At 46.6% G+C, this 21,397-nt stretch overlaps 1 protein-coding gene across 1 annotated transcript in view; it reads left to right on the top strand.

Annotated features, from left to right (window-relative positions):
• The first annotated feature begins 342 nt into the window (after positions 1-342).
• The window catches only part of IL17RA (interleukin 17 receptor A), a 98,162-nt gene continuing 77,107 nt past the window's right edge, over positions 343-21,397 (top strand). Inside the window, exon 1 of the mRNA XM_069228073.1 lies at positions 343-856. Within this exon, the coding sequence (XP_069084174.1) occupies positions 737-856 (120 nt within the window). The 5' untranslated portion in view covers positions 343-736. The remainder of the gene's footprint in view (positions 857-21,397) is intronic.

The raw sequence follows: 21,397 nt of genomic DNA, 5'->3' as shown, positions 1-21,397 counted from the left end.
GAAAGTGGCCTACTGTTAGCAAAACACAAACACTTTTGAAATAACGCGCAGTACGCAGTCCTTCCAAAGACAAACGATGCGCGCCCTCTGATAACACTCTTCCTAATATTTTGAATGGTGTGTAGTTCTACCTTTAGGACGCTGTCCAGGCACTGCCTCTTCCAATTGGGTCGAGGCGGTTTTTGAATACAAAGTACCGCCCCAGATCAGCGGCCGAGCGTCTCTTATTATAATTCGAACAGGTCCGCCTCCGTTTCCTGGAGACTTTCTCTTCCGTGGGAAAAAAAACACAAGTGCAGAGTTTGACGTTCCAAAGCCGCGGACGACTGTGATTGGTGGTCCTCGCCCTCCTGTTTTGCATACAGGAAGCAGCCGCGTGCGTTTAGCGCTCCGGGAAATACCCACAAACACCTGAGCCGTGGGCTGCCCCGCCGCCGAGCGCTCTGGGCGGACCCTTGCACTGCGCGATGTATCCCTGCGCCTGCTCGGTTCCGGGAAGCGTACTTACTTACAGAACCTGGAATTATGTTTCTGAATTCTATACCTTGATCTTGGAATGACCATTTAGTATAACCGTGTGTGGAATCTATGTGCAGTGAGATGTTATTTTCTATTACTTCCTGCACTGCCTGGGTGTTTCTCCACACTTCCCACCGCTTTCAGGATCCGGCAAGCTAGGACTGGAACTTCTGCTTGAGTTAGGGCTCTGGGAAGTCGCATGTAGATTTCGCGTCCGATGGCCTCCTCGAGGGCCTGCCCTGCGGCCCTGGTGTTTGCCCTCCTGCTGGGGAGCCTGTGCCCGGGCGCTGCCGCGCTCTGGATCCTGGAGTCGCCTCCCTTCAGCTGCTCTCAGGAGGTGAGTGTCGGCGCTTCCCGGCCGTGTCTGTTGGTCTTGGGTATGTTCTCCACTTGTCACCCTGGCAACAGCGTCACTCGGTCAGTACCTCGGCCTCTTACACTTATGGCCCACGTCCGAGGACTCTTATTCCCAACAAACTCTTTTTTTTTTTTTCTCCCCTGCTCGCTGCCTTTCTGGGAGTTTTGCTTCTTTGATGAACTTTCTGGTGATCTTTTGTCTCCTTTAATCTTCTGGGAGCTTTGCACGATTCTTGCCTTAGGCATCGGTGTGGAGACTTTGGCTACCCCACCCTGTTTTTGTGTGAGGTGAGTCACTTTTTCCCGGGACTTTGCTCCCTCCTTCCTCTTCAGGGAGTGGAGGGAGATGGTAGCCGTCTCGCTGGCTTATCTGGAGGCTTTGTACACCACTTCTTGTGGGGCTTTACGCACTCCCTACTCAAGGTCTTTTGAAGCCCTCCTTCCTTACACTTTCAGAGAGCATATTGCCCCTCTTCCCTCCTCTTTGGCTGCTTGTGCCCTCTACCTTGTCTTAGTAAGTAGACTTCCATCACTCCTTACTTTTATTGGGTTCGCTTTGCATCTCCAGTTGTTTTTAAAAGACTTGTCTTTCCCAGCAATTTAGAGGACTTTGTCCTGCTGCCCGCTTTGTTGCGTGATTTGGTTCGGTCTCTGTTTTGGGTAGTCTGTGCATTACTTCTCATTTTTCTGCGGAATCTTGGATTAAGTCCTGTTTTTTTAGTGAGTTTAATCTTTCTTCCTACACTTCTTGTAGCTTTGTCTCTATCTCTCTCTATTCGTCTGTGGGCCTTTCCTTTTATGCCTTTTGGTCTTTTACCTCTTTCAGTTACCTTCATGATCATCTTGCCTTTGGCCTTGCTTTGCTTTTTTATTAACTTTGTCCTATCCCCTTTTCTCGGCTATGCTCCTCTTCCTCATTTAGGGAATACCACTCTTCGGGCCAGATGTAGCAAGCAGTTTTTCCCATTCTGTGTCTATGGGAAAATGTGTTCGTACATATGGCCCTTCATTCTTTCTAAGCATTTTACCCACTCCATGAGTTATACTCGACTTAGTATCCGCCCCTCAGCCCCCCTCCCCCCTCGCCCTCGATGGGTCAGGCCCGGTTCATCTTTGCACTATAAGCTCACCAAAGCAGCACCAGATGCTATCATTCATACAACCTCTAACTTGGCATTTTGTGTTGTTTGGGTCCACAAGCTCCTAACCAGGTCTGACAACCTTTCGGATTACACCAACAGTGACTTGAGTGAGGGTTTTTGATAATGTTCACTCTTACCGTGTTCCTTCAGACTTCTCCTGTATTTGCTTCCTTTGTGGTATGTGAACACTCACATGGTAGTGTGTTCTTGGTCACCAAACCTAGTGACAATTAGTTATCTTGTCTTATAGTGATGAGTGGCATATGGTGTGTGTGGCATAAGGTGTTTTCTACATCTATTTGGTGTTATTTGTAAGCAACATGATGAGTTTGTTCTGTTACAGAGAGCTGATTTTTTAAATGTCAGCTTGTTTCTGTATTAGTAATTTAAAAACAAACATCAGAAACCATATCGCATGTAGGAGTCATAAATAGATTCAAACTCAATCCATGAGGAAGCAATTGAACAAAAAGATTATGAATGGAATGTATGAACCCACTGACTGAAAAGTTTAAACAAGCATTTACAATGCAATAGGTCTCGCTATTGCGAGAGTTAGAGCTATTGGTGTTGGAAATGTTATGTTAAAGAAATGTATAAAGCGCTCTATTGCCCTTGGGTGACTTGGCGCTGAGAACAAGCTTTCCTGAGACAGTGAAGTGACATTTTCTTTTATTTATGTGTTTTGGTTTTGAGAATTGGGGATGTATGTGGTGCGGAGTGGAATTATTTTGTTTGTTTTGGCATGCTCCATTGTGGAATTGTGTGCCTTGTGTAATTACTTGTCTAAAACGTTTATACATTCAATCCACTCTTCAAGATGGTTCTAAAGGGATGGACCACCGCAACGCAGTTTTATATGAAGTCACTACTTTTCACACTATGATCGCCCTGCTCTCACCATTCGTTCTCCGCCCCTTTCTCCCTGTGGATTGGCGGAGCACATTTGTTATATGAGTTGCCAAGGCAACATTGACATTTTGTCCTTGGCTAACGGTTTTGCCAAGCCAGTGGTGGACAGGTTTTCTTAAACCACTCTTCAGAGGAATGAGCGCATGGCAGCTATTAATAGAATCACCATTTTCCACGTTCTGTCTGTTTAAGCGGCTCCTGGAATGATCCAGAGGATGTTTTGATTCTCAATGAACTGTGGGGTCACATTAGCCGCATTCCCCATTAAACTCTAAACCGATGCAATCACAAGAAGAGGTATGCCTTAGCATCTTATAGTTGGGAGGTGTGAATAAAACATGTTAATTCTTTAATGGTATAGTCTAGTTAGTGACATCGTTTAGGCCTGATCATAGAATGGGCACCATTCACTAGCTGTCCCGCCGTCGGGTAGGTTTCAGACTGTACCGCATTCCCGGAAGTAGTGATGGGGTGGTGCATGGTAGAAAGTAGGTTAGGCTGTGTGTCGCATCACGTTCTTTGCATATGAGGCAGTGCTGCCTGTTGCTGGGATCTGCTCATCCTGTCCTGCTCCAGACTTGTGCACGATTGAATTTACATCTCTTCAGCACTTGTTTACCATATTCTGCCCAAGACTCAGCCAAAAATTGCTGAGGTGGCATCGCAACTGAACAATAAGAATTTAAGAGATTGTAATTCATGGTTTTAGTGCAGACTGAACGGACTGAGATAATATACGTAACAGAAGGTTTCGAAAGGTGCAAACAAAGCTTGCCCCAGGGGCTGTTCTACTAACTGATGGCAGAATTATTAATGTCATATCTGCACGTATATGTTAATTCGTATAGCACTATGTCAGTCATCTTATAAATTTTAATATAATCAAGTTCCATTACCCCAATTTAACAAGCCCAGCTCCGCCTTTAGACACCTTGACTTCTGTTACTTTGCGAGGCTCTACTGTTTCCGCAGTCGCTTATGTTAATTGGTGTCAAAGACTTTGAGGCATCTCTCCTGAGAATGGGTGGGGGCAGGTAGCATCGGGTTGTAGGAGTGCCCAGCCCACTGCGCACCACTGTAGCACAGCCGGAGTAGAACAGGGAGCTACAGGCTCAGGATAACGCTGCAAGTTAAATATATTTCAAGATGAGAGACCTGCTGGATTTCAGAGCACTGTGCAGAGGAAAGCGCTGACCCCTGTTCAAACTCAACCAAGTGTAAATTAGTAGTATAATAAAACAGATTATTTACAATAAATATTGGTCAGGGTTTAGCGCCTCCTTTCTTCTTGGACCTCAGTGTTGGACTAAGTAACTGAAGGTTTGAACCTACGCCTGGTTTCTTTCCTCCTTTGCAGGACACGAAAATTCTGAGGCCTGTGGAAATGAAAACGTGGATTGTTCCCATGGGGAGCAGGGTCAAGACTGATTTGCAAATGGCTGCGTCCAAACTCGGGTGGTATGGTGAGCAAAAGAATGATGGATTAAATCCATATCTGTGACTGGAGGTGAGTGTCTGAAAAGTTTCAGCACTCCCTTCATCTTTTTGTGTTGCTAAAGTCGCCCTAAGTGGCCAGGGTATGCCCAGGTGTGGGTCCCTTGCTCACTGTGCCACTGGATTCAACCTAGCCTGGCTGATGAGGGCTCCCTCACCAAGGACCCACACACCGCCAAAACCAACCTCCACGAGGGCATGAAGGCCGTTGTCGACTGGATGAGAGGCAGCCGGCTGAAACTGAACTCTGACAAAACGGAGGTCCTCATCCTTGGTTCCACCCCCTCCGCCTGGGACGACTCGTGGTGGCCAGCCTCGCTGGGTACCCCTCCAACACCAACTGACCACGCACGCAACCTTGGCTTCATTCTCGACTCATCCCTCTCCATGTCCAAGCAGGTCAACGCCATCTCCTCCTCCTGCTACAACACCCCCCGCATGCTTCGCAGAATCTACAAATGGATCCCAACCGGAACAAGAAAAACAGTAACTCAGGCCCTCGTCAGCAGCAGGCTTGACTACGGCAACATACTCTACGCAGGCATCCTGTCCAAACACCTGCAACGCCTCCAACGCATCCAAAATGCCTCTGCCACACTCTTCCTCAACATTCCCCGCCGCAGCCACATCACCCCCCCATCTGAGAGACCTGCACTGGCTCCCCATCGACAAGAGGATCACCTTCAAACTCCTCACTCACGCACACAAAGCACTCCACAACACCGGACCAGCCTACTTTAACAACAGACTCAGCTTCTACACCCCCACCCGACAACTCTGCTCTTCCAACCTCGCCCTCGCCTCCATCCCCCGCATCTGACGCAAATCCTCTGGCAGCAAATCTTTTTCCTACCTCGCCGCCAAGACCTGGAATACCCTCCCGTCTGACCTAAGACAAATCCAGGACCTGCTCACCTTCAGAAGACACCTCAAGACCTGGCTCTTCGAGCAGTAGCAGCACCCGTTCCCCTTTTTTTCCCCAGCGCCTTGAGACCCTCACAGGTATGTAGTGCGCTTTATAAATGTATTGATTGAAACCCGAAACCAGTTCCAGTTTCCGGTCTACAGAGGACCTGTCCTGGCAGTCTGGACTGGACTTTTCCAGTGGGGAGCAAGGTCAAGACTGATATGCATATAGCTGTGTCCAAACTGGGGTGTCACGGTGAGAGAAAGAACAATGGATTAAACTCAGATCTGTGACTGGGGGTGTTTGAAAAGTTTCAGCGCTCTGTTCATCATCCTTTTTGTGTTGCAGATGTTTTGGGCTCATCTTGGTTCCAGCTCAGATGGCTCTTGGCCTCCCGGCCTCATGCATAAAGCTGGCGCCCGATGCTCATTGGCACATATGGGCTCTGCAATAGAACATCCACAAATTGGATGAGGCAGCCTAGAGCTTTCAGTTGTCGATAGCAGACGCCAGTGTGACATACAACAGACCATTCTGCATGGTCCATCCAAAGCTCACGGTCTGAGGATAGACACATCTTCAAGTTGGGGGCCAGGTGTAACCTGGACACAGTAAAGATCAGAGGCCCCTGGTCTCCGTTGAACAGCATAACAGTTTTAGCTTTCTGGGGTTGCGTGCCTTTTGATTTGTCTCACAAGGCCTTTCTGTATTCCATCAGGGGCAGGTCAAACCAGCTCCTGACAGACAACACAACTGCTGTGTGGTACTACACCAAGCAGGGTTGAATGGGACCCCGCACCCCCTCTCTAGCCGTGTACTGTTGTGGCAGTGGCTAAGCCAACATGCGACCTCCCTGATGTTTAGCCACCCAGTGAGTTTTCTGAGCATCAGGGAAGACCTACTCAACAGGCATTATCTTGCTGACTGCAAGTGGCATCTACTTCTGGAGGTGGAGTATAGTGTATTCATGCAGTGGTGTGTGCCCTCAGTAGCTCTGTTCGCTACTGGTGAGAAAGGCCAGTGTCCAATTATTTTACAACCTAGTTTCTCTGCTTGAGACTCTCTCTAGGACTTGCGTTCATGGATTTAATTTGGGGAGTCGCCAGAAGCCACAGCTGCTACCACTTCCCTCAGAGGTGGCAAAGCAATGCCAAGAACAGAATGGAAACTATGCTGTGATGTATGCTGTTTACTTTCTGCAGCTCTGGCTGTTAGCTGAGGCATTCAACTTAAAACAAATAAGTACACAGCAGTGCGATGTATACTCTGCATAATAAAGAAGAAAAGAACAGATACCTCCTGTCCGAAGTCATCCAAGACCAAGAGGGATGGGCACACAACGGAAATATAAGTGCGCACCTTTTCAGTTCTAAGTAGGCAGTGTCGACTAATGTGTTGTAAATAGGATAATAAGTACATATGTCTGGTGCAAAGCAATAGGGTAACCTGTTATTCAGGAGGTCTCCTGTTAGGAACTTAACAGTGCAGCCTGTTACCAATACATGGAGATATGTGCACACCAATAAAATCTATGATTCATTTGAAATAAGCAATCCAAGAAGGGTACATTTTAAAATCTCTCAGATACAAAGTGCAGAGCCTTTACATGAGATTAAATTCCTTTCCTTCAGCCAAAAAAAGTGTTTAGGCTAATGGGCAAATTGCCCCATAACTGCCTCGGGATCGGCCGCGCCCAATCTCAAGGCAAGGAGTGGGGTGGGGTTTTGTTGGTGGGGGAGGGTGTTGGGGCAGTGGGGTGTGTGGCTGTAGGGGAGGTTCGGCTATGGGAAGGTGGGGTGTAAATAAAATAATTTTTAAAAGTACCTGTTTCTTCTGCTGCTGCCACCCGCCTCAATCCTCTTCCCTCGACGTTGTGTCCCTGCATTCCCTGGGACACCAGCACAGGCTCCCCAGCAATCCTGGCGGTGTTCTCATGCTATATCTAGCATGAGAGCAGTGACAGGATTGGTGTGAGTGGCTTGGTCTGCTGCTCAGACAGTGCACTGGGGTCTGTGCTGATCTTCAACCCAGCTGTGCAACACAGCCAGGTTGGAGAAACCTAAGTGCGCATGTTAGTTTGACTGGCCACACTGACATGAGCACTTAGTGGACTGACTCTACTGAGCCCTAAGGAATGTATATCCTTCGCTGCAGTCCATGAACCCATATATTTTAAGCTTGTGGTTAAGATTAATAGTGCTGCTTATGCCAGCTTTGTCCACTTACTGTACTGTGCCTAGGTCCATGATCACGGAAACCCAGAACATCTGAGCATTAAATATACATCACAAGATACTGTGGAGAAGTGTTTTACAAAGGAAAGAACCTCTGCAGCATTACACTTAAAAAGCCCTGCAGCCTTAGATGATGTAGCTGGGTGACAAGCAAAATGCATTCATTGAACATATACCTCTAAGTTAACTCGCCATCAGTCAGTGCTGCTACCCATTCCCTCCACATAACGTCACTTCCGGCCTACCTCTTTCTTGCTCCCTGTATCTGGGGGCTCTGCTGGACCTGTCTGCCAAAGGCCCGGGAAGTCGAAGGAAAACAAACTGGCGGCACTTAAGGCGCGTGCAAAAGCTCCCAACATGAACATGGAGGAAGAGAAACTGGGACGACCAGCTGCTGGCCTCCGGTGAGGCTGCTTAGAGCCTGACCCCGTAGGCTTAGAGAAGGAGCGGGAGAAGAAAAAAATTGGAATACTGCCCAAACAGTAATGGCTTATAGCTGGCCCTCAGCCAGCGGCTCATCGTCCAGTGCCTGAGGGCCCGCATTGCCAATCGTACACAGACCACTAAGTGCCACCTAGAAGTTAAAGCACATGACACAGAGTACGATCCCTTGAGCCCTAGGACCGAGCAAGTTGTAGCATCTGCCTGTCCTGCAATGTCCTGGAATGCAAGCAGCCCTAAATATAGCAAACTGGCACTTACCATGAATTAAGGGTCCTGAAACACTGTGGTGGAGTAAAGTGCTCAAGCTGGTGCAAGTGGTGGAAACCAATGAGTGCGCCAATTTGAAATTTGAAATTGAGATCACCAACCTACATTGTAGCATGTTTTCTCTCCATTAGACTGGATTAAATTTGATTTTGTTGGATTCTTTGCTTCCTCTGCAAACAAGTTACCACCTCAGTTTAATTTATGCTCTCAGAGCCCCTTGGAGGGGGTGATGGGCAGAGGGCACTTGCCATGCCCTGAGTCCAGTGTGTAGGATGAGCAGGGGCATGAGTGCAGGTCAAGCACTGTATGAACTGGTGGTCATGGCTGCGGGGTGCGCCCAGTCGACGGAGAAGGAGTAAAGACCATGGATGCAGGCGAAGCTGCAATGGTTGCAGGCCAAGCCCTAATGCATATTATGTGTGTCATGTCAAGCTATTATCGGAAGTATGAGTATTTTAGGATTGGTATACTAGGTACAAGGCAAATCTTTAATGTATGACTAGTGCATTGGGTGGCGAGCAGATGATATCTGTAGAATAAGAATGTAAGTGTGATAAACAATATCATTTTCTTCTGTAATTTTATAATGCCTATTCAATAGGTGTTTGAAAGTCCATATTTCATAGGAATAATGTCGTAACTATAAAATTATTTATTTTCCAGAATTTTCGGAAATTACATCCTTCCCATTACTTCTGCACTTGACAAATAAAAAGGCTATAATTTACATGCAGCAGTATTAATTATTACGGTTTTCAGTACACATTTTCCTATTTTAAAAGCATACTGTCAAAAAGACATATCGCACCTTCCCGGTTAGATCTTGTGACGTTTACGGAACACTCTTCATCATGTTTAAGTATCATCCTTCAGAAACCCACATATAGGATTGTAATGCACAGTTGCCCATCACGTGTTTTTTTCTCTCTCTCTCTCTCTCTCTCTCTCTCTCTCTCACACATCTCCACATTTATATAAAATGGGCACACATATGTTTTTGGCTATAACATTTTAAACTTCACGTTTTTAATTCATTTTTTGAACACTATCGTGGAGTTCTTCACGGAGCGTGTTCAAGTGCAATTTTCTCAAACTGTTTGTGTCAAATTTCACCAAACTTTCCATGCACGTTATGTATTTCGCCAAAGTGTACATTTACTTATAGCAAAAACTGCCTTAACCATTTGAGAAAAATACTACACTTTTCTTCAATTTGTATCTTTAGGGTGTGTGCGCAAATTAATAAATAAACGTAAACTGTGTGCAACAACGATATGCAGATTCAGCAAATTTAGTTATTATCAGATCATAATGAAATGAGCGCTACATAAAGAAGTACAGCATCCACTTATTTTACTGCCTGAAAAACTTGAAATTGAACCTAATTGTACGTCACTCTGATGAGTTGAAGTTTGAACTAACTAGGTTCTTTCTAACAAATGTACATTTGAACTACCAGGTTCATGTGGCCCTAAGGCTATATATATATTTATATATATAAATTTAAACTAATACATGCTGATGTACAAAAGCAATGCGTACATTTGTGCAGTAGTCACACAATATTTAAAGAAGTCGGCTTCACCTGTACCAAGTCAGCCAACTGGAAAGGAAGCCATATTCATGTATTTGCAAATGTCCTCTGGTAGCAAACATACAAAGACTATTCAGACTACATAACTCCGTACTGTGCACTTTATAACTCTACTTAGTGGCTACGTACCCTAATGCAAAGTTTTTTTAAAGGGAGTTAAAGTTACAATTGCTGCAATTGTAACACTGAAAATATGTCTCCCTATTAATGTGTTTTTGGAAAAGCCCTCAACTAACTGTGGATTACCGCCAGTACTCCACAAAATGGCTTCCTGCATTATGCAGCAATAAAAGTACTTGTATAGTGCTTTATTGGTTTATTTCCCCCAAATCCCCTTTGCTGATGTTTCCATAATTGAGAGGCTTGTCATTGTAGCTGACGCTCTTTGTCACTTTAACTTCCACTGAAACCTTTGTTTTTCATTAAGGGGCAAGTTACTTACCTTTGGTAACGCCTTCTTTGGTAGAGACTACGAGCACAAATGAGATGTATATCCTGCCCGCCATTTTACAAGTTTCATAGGATGTAATGGAACTTGTAATACAACGGGCAGGATATCCGTCACTTTTGTGATGGAGTATCCCATCCGTCAAGGTTGTAATCAGGACCTATATCTAGCTGAAGATTACTTATCTTTGAATTCTCCCCAGGCATGAGACTGGATCCGGAAGATGTTCGTGAGCAGTACCCTTAAGCGCTGTTAGGTGCATCGATTGGCTCCACGTCTGTCGTCAGCATCGTCCGTGCCGGAAATTACATCACAGTTCCTATATAGGGGCCACCCAGGAGCTCCGACGTCAGTTTCTTTTCACAACTTTCCACGCTGGAAGCACGGAGTCATGAAGAAAACTGACCACTGATGTGTCAAAACTAGGGCCCTTAATGAGAAGTCTGTGCCAGTAGACATCTGTTTGCAGAGTGGGGAATATGGGAGGGTAGGTAAGGATGCAGGTCGATATAGTCTCTACCAGATAAGGCGTTACCAAAGGTAAGTAACTTGTCCATCTGATAGAGACTTCTACCAGCAGATTCCTTACCTTTGAATAGATACACAAGCAATGCAAAACCCCAGAGGTGGGTCTGCAAACTAATTTCAGATAAGAAAGTCCTGCAGGGCCGAACGGGCAAAGTGCCCTTCCCTACAGACCTGACTGTCCAGGCAGTAGTGTTTGGCATATGTGTGCAGAGATACCCAAGTTGCTGACTGACAGATGTCCAGGACAGGAACTCCATGTGCTAACACAGTGGTTGCAGCTTTACCTCTGGTAGAATGAGCACACAAACCCTTGGGGGTTTGCCTTTTGGACAGTGTGTAGCAGATTTGATGCAGAGTATAACCCGTCTGGAGGTGAGCCACTTCTGCAGTGCCCGACCTTTCTTTATACCCACAAACCCTACAAAGAGTTGGTCATCCACTCTGAACTCTTTCGTACAATGAAGGTAGAACTCCAGTGCTCTTTTTGGGTCCAGGCGGTGGTCTCTTCTCTTCATTATAAGGATGTGGGGGTGCGTAAAAAGTAGTCAAGTTGATAGATTGGTTTACATGAAAAGGTGTGACTACATTCAGTAGAAAGTCAGGATAAATAGAAAGGTAGGGCAGCTTAGATGATAAAGCCTGCAGCTCACTCACTCTACAGGCAGATGTAACTGCCACCAGGAAGCCTGTTTTAAATGTGAGAAACCTCAGGGGAGGGTGCAGTTGTGAAGAGGCTCGAATGGAGCGCACAGACATCGAAACCAAATTAAGATCCTACTGGGACATAATGAATGGAGAGGGAGGGTAGAGATGGGCAAGACCCTTCAGGAACCTATGTACAATACAGGAATTGAACAAAGAAGGTTGATTAGGCAACAGCAAGACATCTGCCATTTATGCTAAGTAGCCCTTAAGAGTGCCCATTGCAGAGCCCTGATGAGCAAGGGAAAGAATGGACAGTAGAGCCTCAGAACAATGGACAGAAAGGGGGTCAACAGACTTGTCTCTGCACTGTACCACAAATGTCTTTCAACTACACATGTATACCGTCTTGGTGGAGGGACACCTGGCTGCCATGATGACGTTACAGACTTTGGGAGGAAGGTCAAAAGCTGTCAACTGTCATCGCTCAATCTCCACGCAAGAAGGCAGTGAGTGGACAGGTTTGGGTGAAGAACCCTCCCATACTGCTGTGATAGAAGATCTTCCCGAAGGAGCTGTCTGATTGGAGGACCAATGGATATTCTCAGTAGCTTGGGATACCGGACTCTCTCTGCCCAGTCCAGAGCCACAAGAATTATTTAGACCTGGTCATTCTTGATCTTCTTGAGAACTCTGGGCAGAAGTGGTACGGGCAGAAAGGCGTACAAGAGGCCTGACTTCCACTCAAGATGAAAAGCGTCTCTGCGCGAATGCTGCCCTGGAATCTCCAGCACGCAAAACTGCTGACATTGATCATTCTTGGCGGAGGCGAACAGACCTAACCAAGGGTTTTCCCCACTGCTGAACGAGTCCTTGCGCCACCAACAAATGGAGGTGCCATTCTTGACCCGCTTGGCATTTTCGGCTGACTGCGTTCTCTCTGGCAGTCCGAGAGCCTGCCAGATGTTGAACCACCATGGATATGCCCTGCTGTTCCAGCCACGTCCAAAGGCAAAGACCCTTTTGACAAAGGGAGCCCGTCCTGCTTGTTACATCTTGGTTGTGGTGGTGTCCGTGAAAGCCTGTACCATCTTTCCCTTGACAGAGGGAAGAATGGCTTTTAATGCCAGTCAGATCGCACAAAGCTCCAGCAAGTTGATGTGGAGTCCTGCTTCCGCAGAAGACCGGATTCCTCTGATCTTCTGATCTCCACCTTTCCTAGATGGCCGCCCCATCCCGGGTGTGACGCATCTGTCACTATGTCCGAACTGAGTGGGGAAAGGTAGAAGGATGTGCCTGTGGCTGAATCGCGGTTCGTTAACCACCACTGCAAGTCTTTCACAGTATCCTGCGAGATCTTGGCCATGTCAGAGAGATTCCCCTCATGCTGTGCCCACAGGAACTTCAGGTCCCACTGCCAAGCCTGTATATGTGTGTGTGTGTGTGTGTGTGTGTGTGTGTGTATATATGTGTATATATATATATATGTGTGTGTGTGTGTATATATATATATATATACCATCTGGCATGTGCCACCAGCAGGAGGCAATGAGGCCTAGCAGCCTCAGGCAGTCTCACTGAAATCCAGACTAGATGCTGAAACATCAATATCATAGCCTGAATATCCTGGACTTGCCGTTCGGGAGGATAAGCCCAAAACTGCACCATGTACAGAACATTTCAGATTAAAGGGAACATCAAAGCGGGAGTCAGGTGTGACTTTTGCACGTTTATAGTGAACCCCAGCAAATGCACGTGGCTCACCGTAGTCCGGAGGTGAGAGACAAATAATTGGGGCAAGCTCGCCTTCAACAACTCTGATCTCTGCAGATGAGCTGCAATCATGGCCATCACCTTGATGAACACCTGAGGGGTGCTGGTAAGGCTGAAGGTGAGGGAGGTAAACTGAAAGTGCTTGTGACTTACCATGAACCGCAAGTAACGCAGAATGTAAATATAAGTGTCCTTCAGGTCCAACGTTAATGTGAGCATTTTGAACTTCTACTTCTTGAGGAAGACATTGAGGGCTCATAGGTGTACAATAGGGTGAAGGACATTGTCCTTTTTTGGGACCAGAAAGTAGCTGGAATAACAACCACAACCTACTTCTGGCACCGGAATCCTCTCTATGGCTCCCTTGGCCAAGAGAGCCATAACTTCCTCACGGAGAAGGAACATATGATCCTTAGTCATCCAGTTGTAAGATGGTGACATGGATGGAGGGGTAGTCTCGAAGTAGAGGAGCAGCCCCTTAGTGCAATCTGCAAAACCCACCTGTCTGAAGATATGGACTGCCAGTGGGGCTGGTGACAGCACAGCCTGGCACTAACTGGGTGTCCTTGGTGGGAAAGAGGCAGACTAGGAGGGTTTAGAGGCTGCTACTTGGGTGGGGGAACCGAACAGACTGCTGGCCCCCTGACCAGTGAGCTTGTTGTGTCCCACGCCCTTGACTATGCAGAGGCTGGGCAGCCTGCACGGCACAGTGGCTGGACAGGAGGTGGCGCGTTGGTAGCCCATTCCATAGCAGCGAAAAGCAGACTAGAGGGACGAGGGGCTGCCGCTTAGCCCAAGGACCTGGCTTCAGCACGAGAATACTTGGAGTGCTCAAGTTCCAAATCTGCCTTGTCACCCAAGAGATGGATGCCATTGAAGGCCATGTTCATTAAAGAAAATTGGACATCCTCAGCTAAGCGTGGTGCCTCAGTTCCACTGTCGTAGAAACCTCTCTACCTAGCAAGTCGGTTGTGTCCAGTCCACAACGAATTGTGAACTTTGCTGCGTCTCTCCCATCAGCAACAGCCTGATGGCAACACTTGCGCAACCGTATCCCACAGTATGAAGGAATAATAGCCCAAAAGGCATGCAGTGTTCACGGATCGCAGTACAAGGCTGGTGAAGAAAACATCTTCTTCCCAAATGAATGCAACCTCTTTGATTCCCTATCCGGGGGAGTGGTAGTGAATGAGCCCTGGGAACTAGAGGCTTGGACCCTTAAGCTCTCTGGGGTCGGGTCAGGAAACTTGGATTCCCAGATGTGGGCGTTGCAGCAGGCAGTCATCCTATTTACATGAACCCCTGTGCTGGGTTTGGACCAAGTACCCAGCAGGATATCAGTGAGGGCATCACTTGAATAGGAGCATGGGTTCTGAGGTGGAATCTCCCGGTTGCAGCACCCCTGTCAAGAGAGATTAGTCCTGATGGCCACTGAGGGTAGCTGAAGGTCCAGGACCTCAGCCACCCTCCTTGCCACCATTACATAAGAAGCTCCCTCCTCCATAGCTATGGGAGGTGAAAAAGCTTGGAGAGGACATCGCTGGTGGGCTCTGGGAGTCTCTGCATCAGGACCGGCGCCGGGGAAGGTCGAGGTGGTATGACTGGTGCCAGGCCGAATCCAGCACTGGATAACAGAGAGCCCATCGGTTCGGAACCAGGTGGGGCAGTCTGACTCCATGGGGCAGAGTCTGATTGGCCAAAAATGAGGCGCATAGCCTCATAAAACTCTTCTAGGTGGGCAGGGGCCACTCCGGCTCCCAGAAACTCAGGGAGGCGCAGAGTTGGCCCAGGCACAGGTTCAAAAGAACAAGAACAAGGAGAAGTTGAGGAGCGGTTCGACTTCTTAATTTTTTTTTGCGTGCCTCGACTTACCCGATGGCCCTGAGTACTTTGAGTGGAACAACAATGACTTCAGACTCTGCGACCGGTCCCAGGACCTTTCTCTCGACCAAGACCATGACCTTTGCGGAATCACATTCTGGGCCGCCACCAGCTTTAGGCACCGCCCCCTCAAAATCTTCAGGTGCATGGCCCGGCACTCGGAGCACGACTTAGGGTCATGGTTGGGCTCCAGACACTACAAGCACTCAAGGTGCAGATCCATCATGGACATCGCCTGATGACAGGAACCGCAGGGCGTGAAGCCCATCTTTGTATATGACATCCTTCGACACACCAGGAGTGATCTTAAAAAATACTTTGACAAAAAGTCAAAAAAAGACCAGTCAAAAAGCGACTTAGTGGTAGTTCTCGTCGATCAGTGTTGGCTGGTGCGGAAAGAAAAGAATTGACGTTGGCGCACCTGAGTGGCGCCTAAATAGGAACCGCAATGTCATTTCCAGCACGGTCGATGCAGAAAACGGATGCGGAACTGATTGACACCACCTACCGGTGTGCAATGGGACTGCTTTTTAAAAATCATCCAGATCCAGTCTAACACCTGGGGAGAATTCAAAGGTGAGAAATCTGCAGCTATAGAAGTCTCTATCAGATCAAATTTTGCATTAACTTCTGTTATTTATCAGTCGCCAAAGGGATGACACATCTCTGTACAGAAGCAAAGCAGCAACTAATATACCCATGTAGGTAATACCAATGTACATACACATGCATATTATGTAAGTTAAACAGAACGATTAATCAATCATTATTTAACCCTATACTGAATGTAACTTTTCTTCAGTTTGCTTTTAATTTATTTTTCCTGTAACACCATATGCTAAGACAAAAGTACAAACTGCTACTAATACATATGTTCTAATTTTATTTACCTTTGATAGAAATGCAAAATCATTTTCAGTTTGCGTTTGTCATATTGGTGTCCTTTTCTCTTAATTACGTTGTGATCAGAGCTGGTATTCTCTGTTGTAGTGGGAGATACCCTGCTCTTCATTTGATGGTGGGGGAATAGTCTGATCACATCAGCTTCCATCTCTGCTGACTTTGCATGCATCCCTAAATAGCCCACGTCTTTTCTGATTTTGACACAAGCAAAACATGTAGGCAGAGACAGTGAGGGAATAGCACCACTTAAAGCATTTAGAAAACAAAAATTAAAAACAAAGCTTAGTCAGTCATTTTTATGGTCTGGCTTGACAGTGCTGCTGCCGCCACCAGACAATTATGTGAGCATCACTAGAGAGGGGCTTTGACTCCTCCCACATGTTGGGAGCCAGCAGTACATGTTTGGATTGGGCAAACCTGTACGTCCACAAAATACTGCTTACCCTCCACACAACTGCATTTTGTTGTATTTATCCAGCAGTCTAAGCATTAATTTTCAGGGGAACACAGGTGACATTGGAATGCTATTAACGTGTCTCGGATAACTAGATAATTTATTTATCTTTCTGGAAATGGCACAGATGGGAGGAGGGCAGTCATTAACCTACATGGAGTTTTAGGTCAGGTTTGACAGTGCAACTGTCATTTGACCATGTAACTTACACCAATATTATTCTGTATTTCTCTGGTTCCATACAAATACATATATTTTCCCAAGACATTTACTTCACACACTCCACATTACCATACACCATTCATGTAAAGCCAGACCTATTGGCATTGCTAATGCTTGTTGAGTCATTCAGTCATTGCTGACTCGGTCTTTCATTGACCTAATTACTGATTGTTGCATCTGTGAGTGACTTAAAAGTCATAGCTTCGAATTTCACCAATGACGATTCAGCCTTTCATTCTTAATTTACTAAATGCGCTGTTATTGGTGGTACCCGCATCTGCTGCAAATCAATTGCAAGTGGTTGCTGTGTTGAAAAAAAAAATTCTTAAAAAATGTTTCGTATTTAGCGTGCCCGTTATTACCTTTTGATTGCATTACTGCCTTATTGGTAAATGGACGATCTATACATTCCTCTTCTAACAAAGGTGCTTTTACGTTACAGTGCTACATAGAATATGAATGCAACATTGTTCACTTACTACATCTCCAGCACGTACTACTAGGACTGAGTGGCCAGCGAGCTGACGGAAGGATAACTGAGGCGATACAGGAACAGCATTAGAGGCGGGTCGATGGGGAGGCACAGTGATGGGGCAGCAGGATAGCCAATGGAAGCATAGCTGAGTTGACACCAGGCGAGACGTGCAGCTGGAAGGTTAGTGTGAGGTAGAGAGGGATGCAACGGGAGACTTGCTGCTGGACCTGAGACGCACAGGCAGATGGGCAGCTGAATGTTACAAGAACCGAGGTGGTTAGAGTGTTCCTGGAGGGATACAGGAATTGAGTAGCAGATCAGCTCTGAAAGGGTGCTTTAGGTGGTGGGTGGGATCCATGATTTAAGAGAACATTTGAATAAGCCTCACTGATTGGAGGTAGGGGTATGCAAATGCTAAGAACTAGGCACACTGTGACATCCCGACTTGGAGAATACTTTGGCGGGGTGGAGCTGGGATGGGTGGATAGGGAACTATTGGGTAAAACAGACTGGTGAATAAGACTGGAGAGAAGAGGAGTGGAGGGTAACAACTATAGATGAGACAGGATGAAGGGCTAGAGAATGGAATTTAAGGGATGAGAAATAGAAGGCAAGATGGATAAATGGAGAATGAGGAAGAGCAGACCAATGGAAGCGCAGTAAGAAACTGGAGAGGAGATGGCTGGGCTGGTCATTCAGATACAGGTAGCACCTTTTAAAAGGGTGGAGAGTTATGGGCTACTTTCCGAGTTGGCTCTACTGAGAGTTCTTCGGCCCAGCCACGCAGAAAGCGGGGTTGGCTCTTTTCCATTCTCAGCCTGTGTTTCCTTGCAGCCAGTGATGGGTCTGGAAACTGTTTCTATAGAAACTTAATTGAGATGTATGTGCCACTACCGCCGACGCATGTGTGCATTATAGTGGCATAGCCTTACCCTTCAAGTATCTGCGGCCTCGATAGTCCCTTTTATCTGTTGAATAAAAAGGAACGGATTCTTGTCCGTTCAGAGAGTCCTTTCAGCTGACCTAGCACCAATGTTCTTCGGTGCTTTTTGGATCTTTTTATCCTCCTTCTCTCCATTCCTTCTTGTCCTTCAGCCCTGGTACCATGTCCTGCTTTTGACCTTTTGCAGAACTGGAGGCATGTGTGGGGGTGCAACTGTCCTTCAGTGCACACCTGTTCTGTGGGCTAACATCTGTATGGGGTCTCTCCAGAGCAGCCTGGCTTGAATGCAGACCAGGGGTTCACTGAGCCCTGAAGACAAAGGGATTTCTTAGTCATAAAGAACAGTCATGGGATGTTGGCTTCCAGGAGTGGGCGGGGTTCTCTTTCCACCAAGTGAGGTATATCACGGCCCCTGTTCTAATGGTTTTTGTTTTCCACTATTTATTTTTCTGTAACCATGGCTACTAGTACTGATTCTACAGAAGTGGTGCAAGCAACTCTTGGAAACAGAACTGGTTACACGTGGTTTTAACCCTAGTACCATATTTTTTTTTTCCCAAACCCCGTTGTCGCAGCCCAAGGTTGGGGCGGGAAGCCCAGCTGCTCGTTTCACAGTGGAAAACAAAAACCATTAGAACAGGACAAGAGCCCTTATGTTCTTCAGGACCATCCTCGGGCCTTTTGTGGGATCCTTGCCCCAGTGGTGGGCTTCTTGTAATACCAGAAAGATCTTTGTTATCCACATATTGTTTACTATCTGATTAAGGAGGCATCAAAGAAGGATGCAGACCCTAGTATTAATACATGTTTGTGTCTGTCACTTCAGTTCTGTAACAGGTTCGTTACTCGCTAAAGGTAGTCTGCTTCTAAGTAATGCATCTGCCTTATCCGCACCACTCGGGCGGAAGATCGCGTTCAACTTGAAACCCATACAGCCAGGAAATTGCATCAGCTCGAGTGTAATTGAAAACCAAGCGAGTGGCTTAGACTTTGACTGGTGAATTTGTCTGCCAGTGAGGTACATGCACTGTAGGCCACGCTGAATACTGAGCTGGTACCATTTCTTTTTCTTGGCTCACTATTATCTATTCTTATTTATTTTTCTCCAACTCCAAACGTGCGCACATAACAATCGATGACCCTGGGATGTTTGGCATGGAGGACCCGGGCTGGGAAACTCATTAGCAGTCGGCCTCTCTAAATAGGATGATCCATTGCCACTGTGACCCATCGGCCTCGGCTGAAGGGTTTCTAGAAGCAAGGATACTCCACTGTCTACAAAATGTTGGGGAACCACACATTCAGCAGAGTGGAAGGCCCACCGGTTTGTGGCAGAGATTTTATTCCGGGAAATTCTTAAGTCACCCCCTAAGGCTTCTGACACTCGAGGGCACATTAACTCACTTTCCTTTTCTTGAGTTCTACGACATTGAGAATCCTTTTTTCTTCTGTCTTTCTCTTTATCATTTCTTGCTCCTTGGCTTACCCAGCTTCCTCAGTTGCTTTTCCTCTAGTCTGAGATGCTCTCTTTCAAATTGTCTCTCTCTTCCGTAACCGCCTGCAGATCCCTTTCGAGTTCCAGCTTAGTGCTACATGTTATTCAGTAGTGTATGCAGTCCAGGGATGTTGAGTCAGTACAAGCGTTCTGACTCGAGGCAGACAGCGAAGCAATTCAGTGTCAAGAGGATAGGTCCTTGAAGATCACACTTACCTCGATGATGGATTTTGGGCATGCAGTGGTTGTAATATTGGGGATGCCAGCTCTTAAAGATCAGGTTGGTCGCCGGGGAGTTCTCTGTAATGACTGATCACCATATGTGTTGCCACTTGCATTATCCCAGAGGGCCTTTCATGTGCGCTGATGTAGGATCTCAAAATGGTGTCACTTGCAGCACCACCTTGTACCTTCTGTATTCAAGGAGCTCACAACTTTGACAGGTACCCTGATGGGGTTTCTCTCGTGTGTCTGCACATCTTCTCTGAGAGAGTCACTAAATAGATCAGCTTGGATCGGGCTGGGCCATAGAGTGTCGTCTCCATTCTTGATCTGACGTAGCAGCTCTAAGCACCTCACAGCAGCAGTTCTTGGAGAGTGGCTCAGCTGATCAGCTTGGGTCGGGCTAAGCAGTAGACCGTTGTCTCCACTTTTGGTCTGACTTGACGCTAAGCACCTCACAGCAACGCATGTACGCATGATCTTGGATTCTGGTTGTGCACACCAGCAATCCTTCTCAGAATGGCTCAGCAGCATAGTTTTTCTTTGCAGACCTAGGGATTTGGTCCCAACTCATTACTGGACAGAGCCCTGGCTTTGTCTCTGGTATGTTTCTTTCCCTCCACAGGTGTGCAGAGCTTTTCAGCAAGTCAAAAGTTGCTCAGTTGACAAGTAAGAGGGCCCCCCTAACATACAGCCTTTGTGATAATTGGTATTTCCAAGTATCCAACTGTATTTATAGTTCTCCCCAAATCCTTGGCGGGATCTAATCCTTGTAAATTCCACTTGTCGTTCAGGTACCCTCATTTCTATGGCAGTCGTTTCAGAATTAAACTTTATGTACCTCGTATATGCCGGGTAGACTGTCTATGCTATCAGCACAAATTACAGTATGTGTGGTCAGGCATCAGCTCAGCCCTTTGTGTTTGTCCAAAAGCACCATGCTAAAGGCTTTGGTCTGTCTCGGTGGAACTGGTTTTGAGTTTCAGCCGTAGCACAAACGGTCCTTCCGTAGTGTGCACATTGAACACCAGGAGCGACATTGGTTATATGGTGGATTCCAGAAGGATTGGGGTTGTAAATGAGCAGCTCAGCATGAGGGAGCAGTTAAGAGCAGTGTATGACATCATTAACTCTCTTGAACACCCAATAACTTTCCATGCTTGCTACTTAAAGATGGTACCTCATCTTGGGCATCGTATATTGATGGGGAGGGAGGCGCCCCGTTGTTAACTATTAGAAGGGTTTATAGCCTTGTTACTCTAAAAAGAGTTTACCTTTAGGTGGTCTCCATGCTCTAGCAGAGTTTAACTCATTGTTATTGAACAATATGACATAATCATGTAGTGCACTAGCCAGGAGACTCATGACATGGATCTCTGGCACCAGAAGACGTACCTGGTCTGCCAGACCATTAAAATGTGCAGCAGTTTGTTGCATAGACATTGCGCATGGGACTTTACATTCTACTGCTGGCTTTAGGTCTGTTCTATCGAAAGCTGACACTAGGCTGGCATTACATTGGACTTTGCCAACATTAGATG

The sequence above is a fragment of the Pleurodeles waltl genome, chromosome 4_1 (genome assembly GCF_031143425.1).
Source record: "Pleurodeles waltl isolate 20211129_DDA chromosome 4_1, aPleWal1.hap1.20221129, whole genome shotgun sequence".
Lineage (NCBI taxonomy): Eukaryota > Metazoa > Chordata > Amphibia > Caudata > Salamandridae > Pleurodeles > Pleurodeles waltl.
Note: the sequence above shows the minus strand (reverse complement) of the source record. Positions and strands in the feature narration are given on the sequence as shown.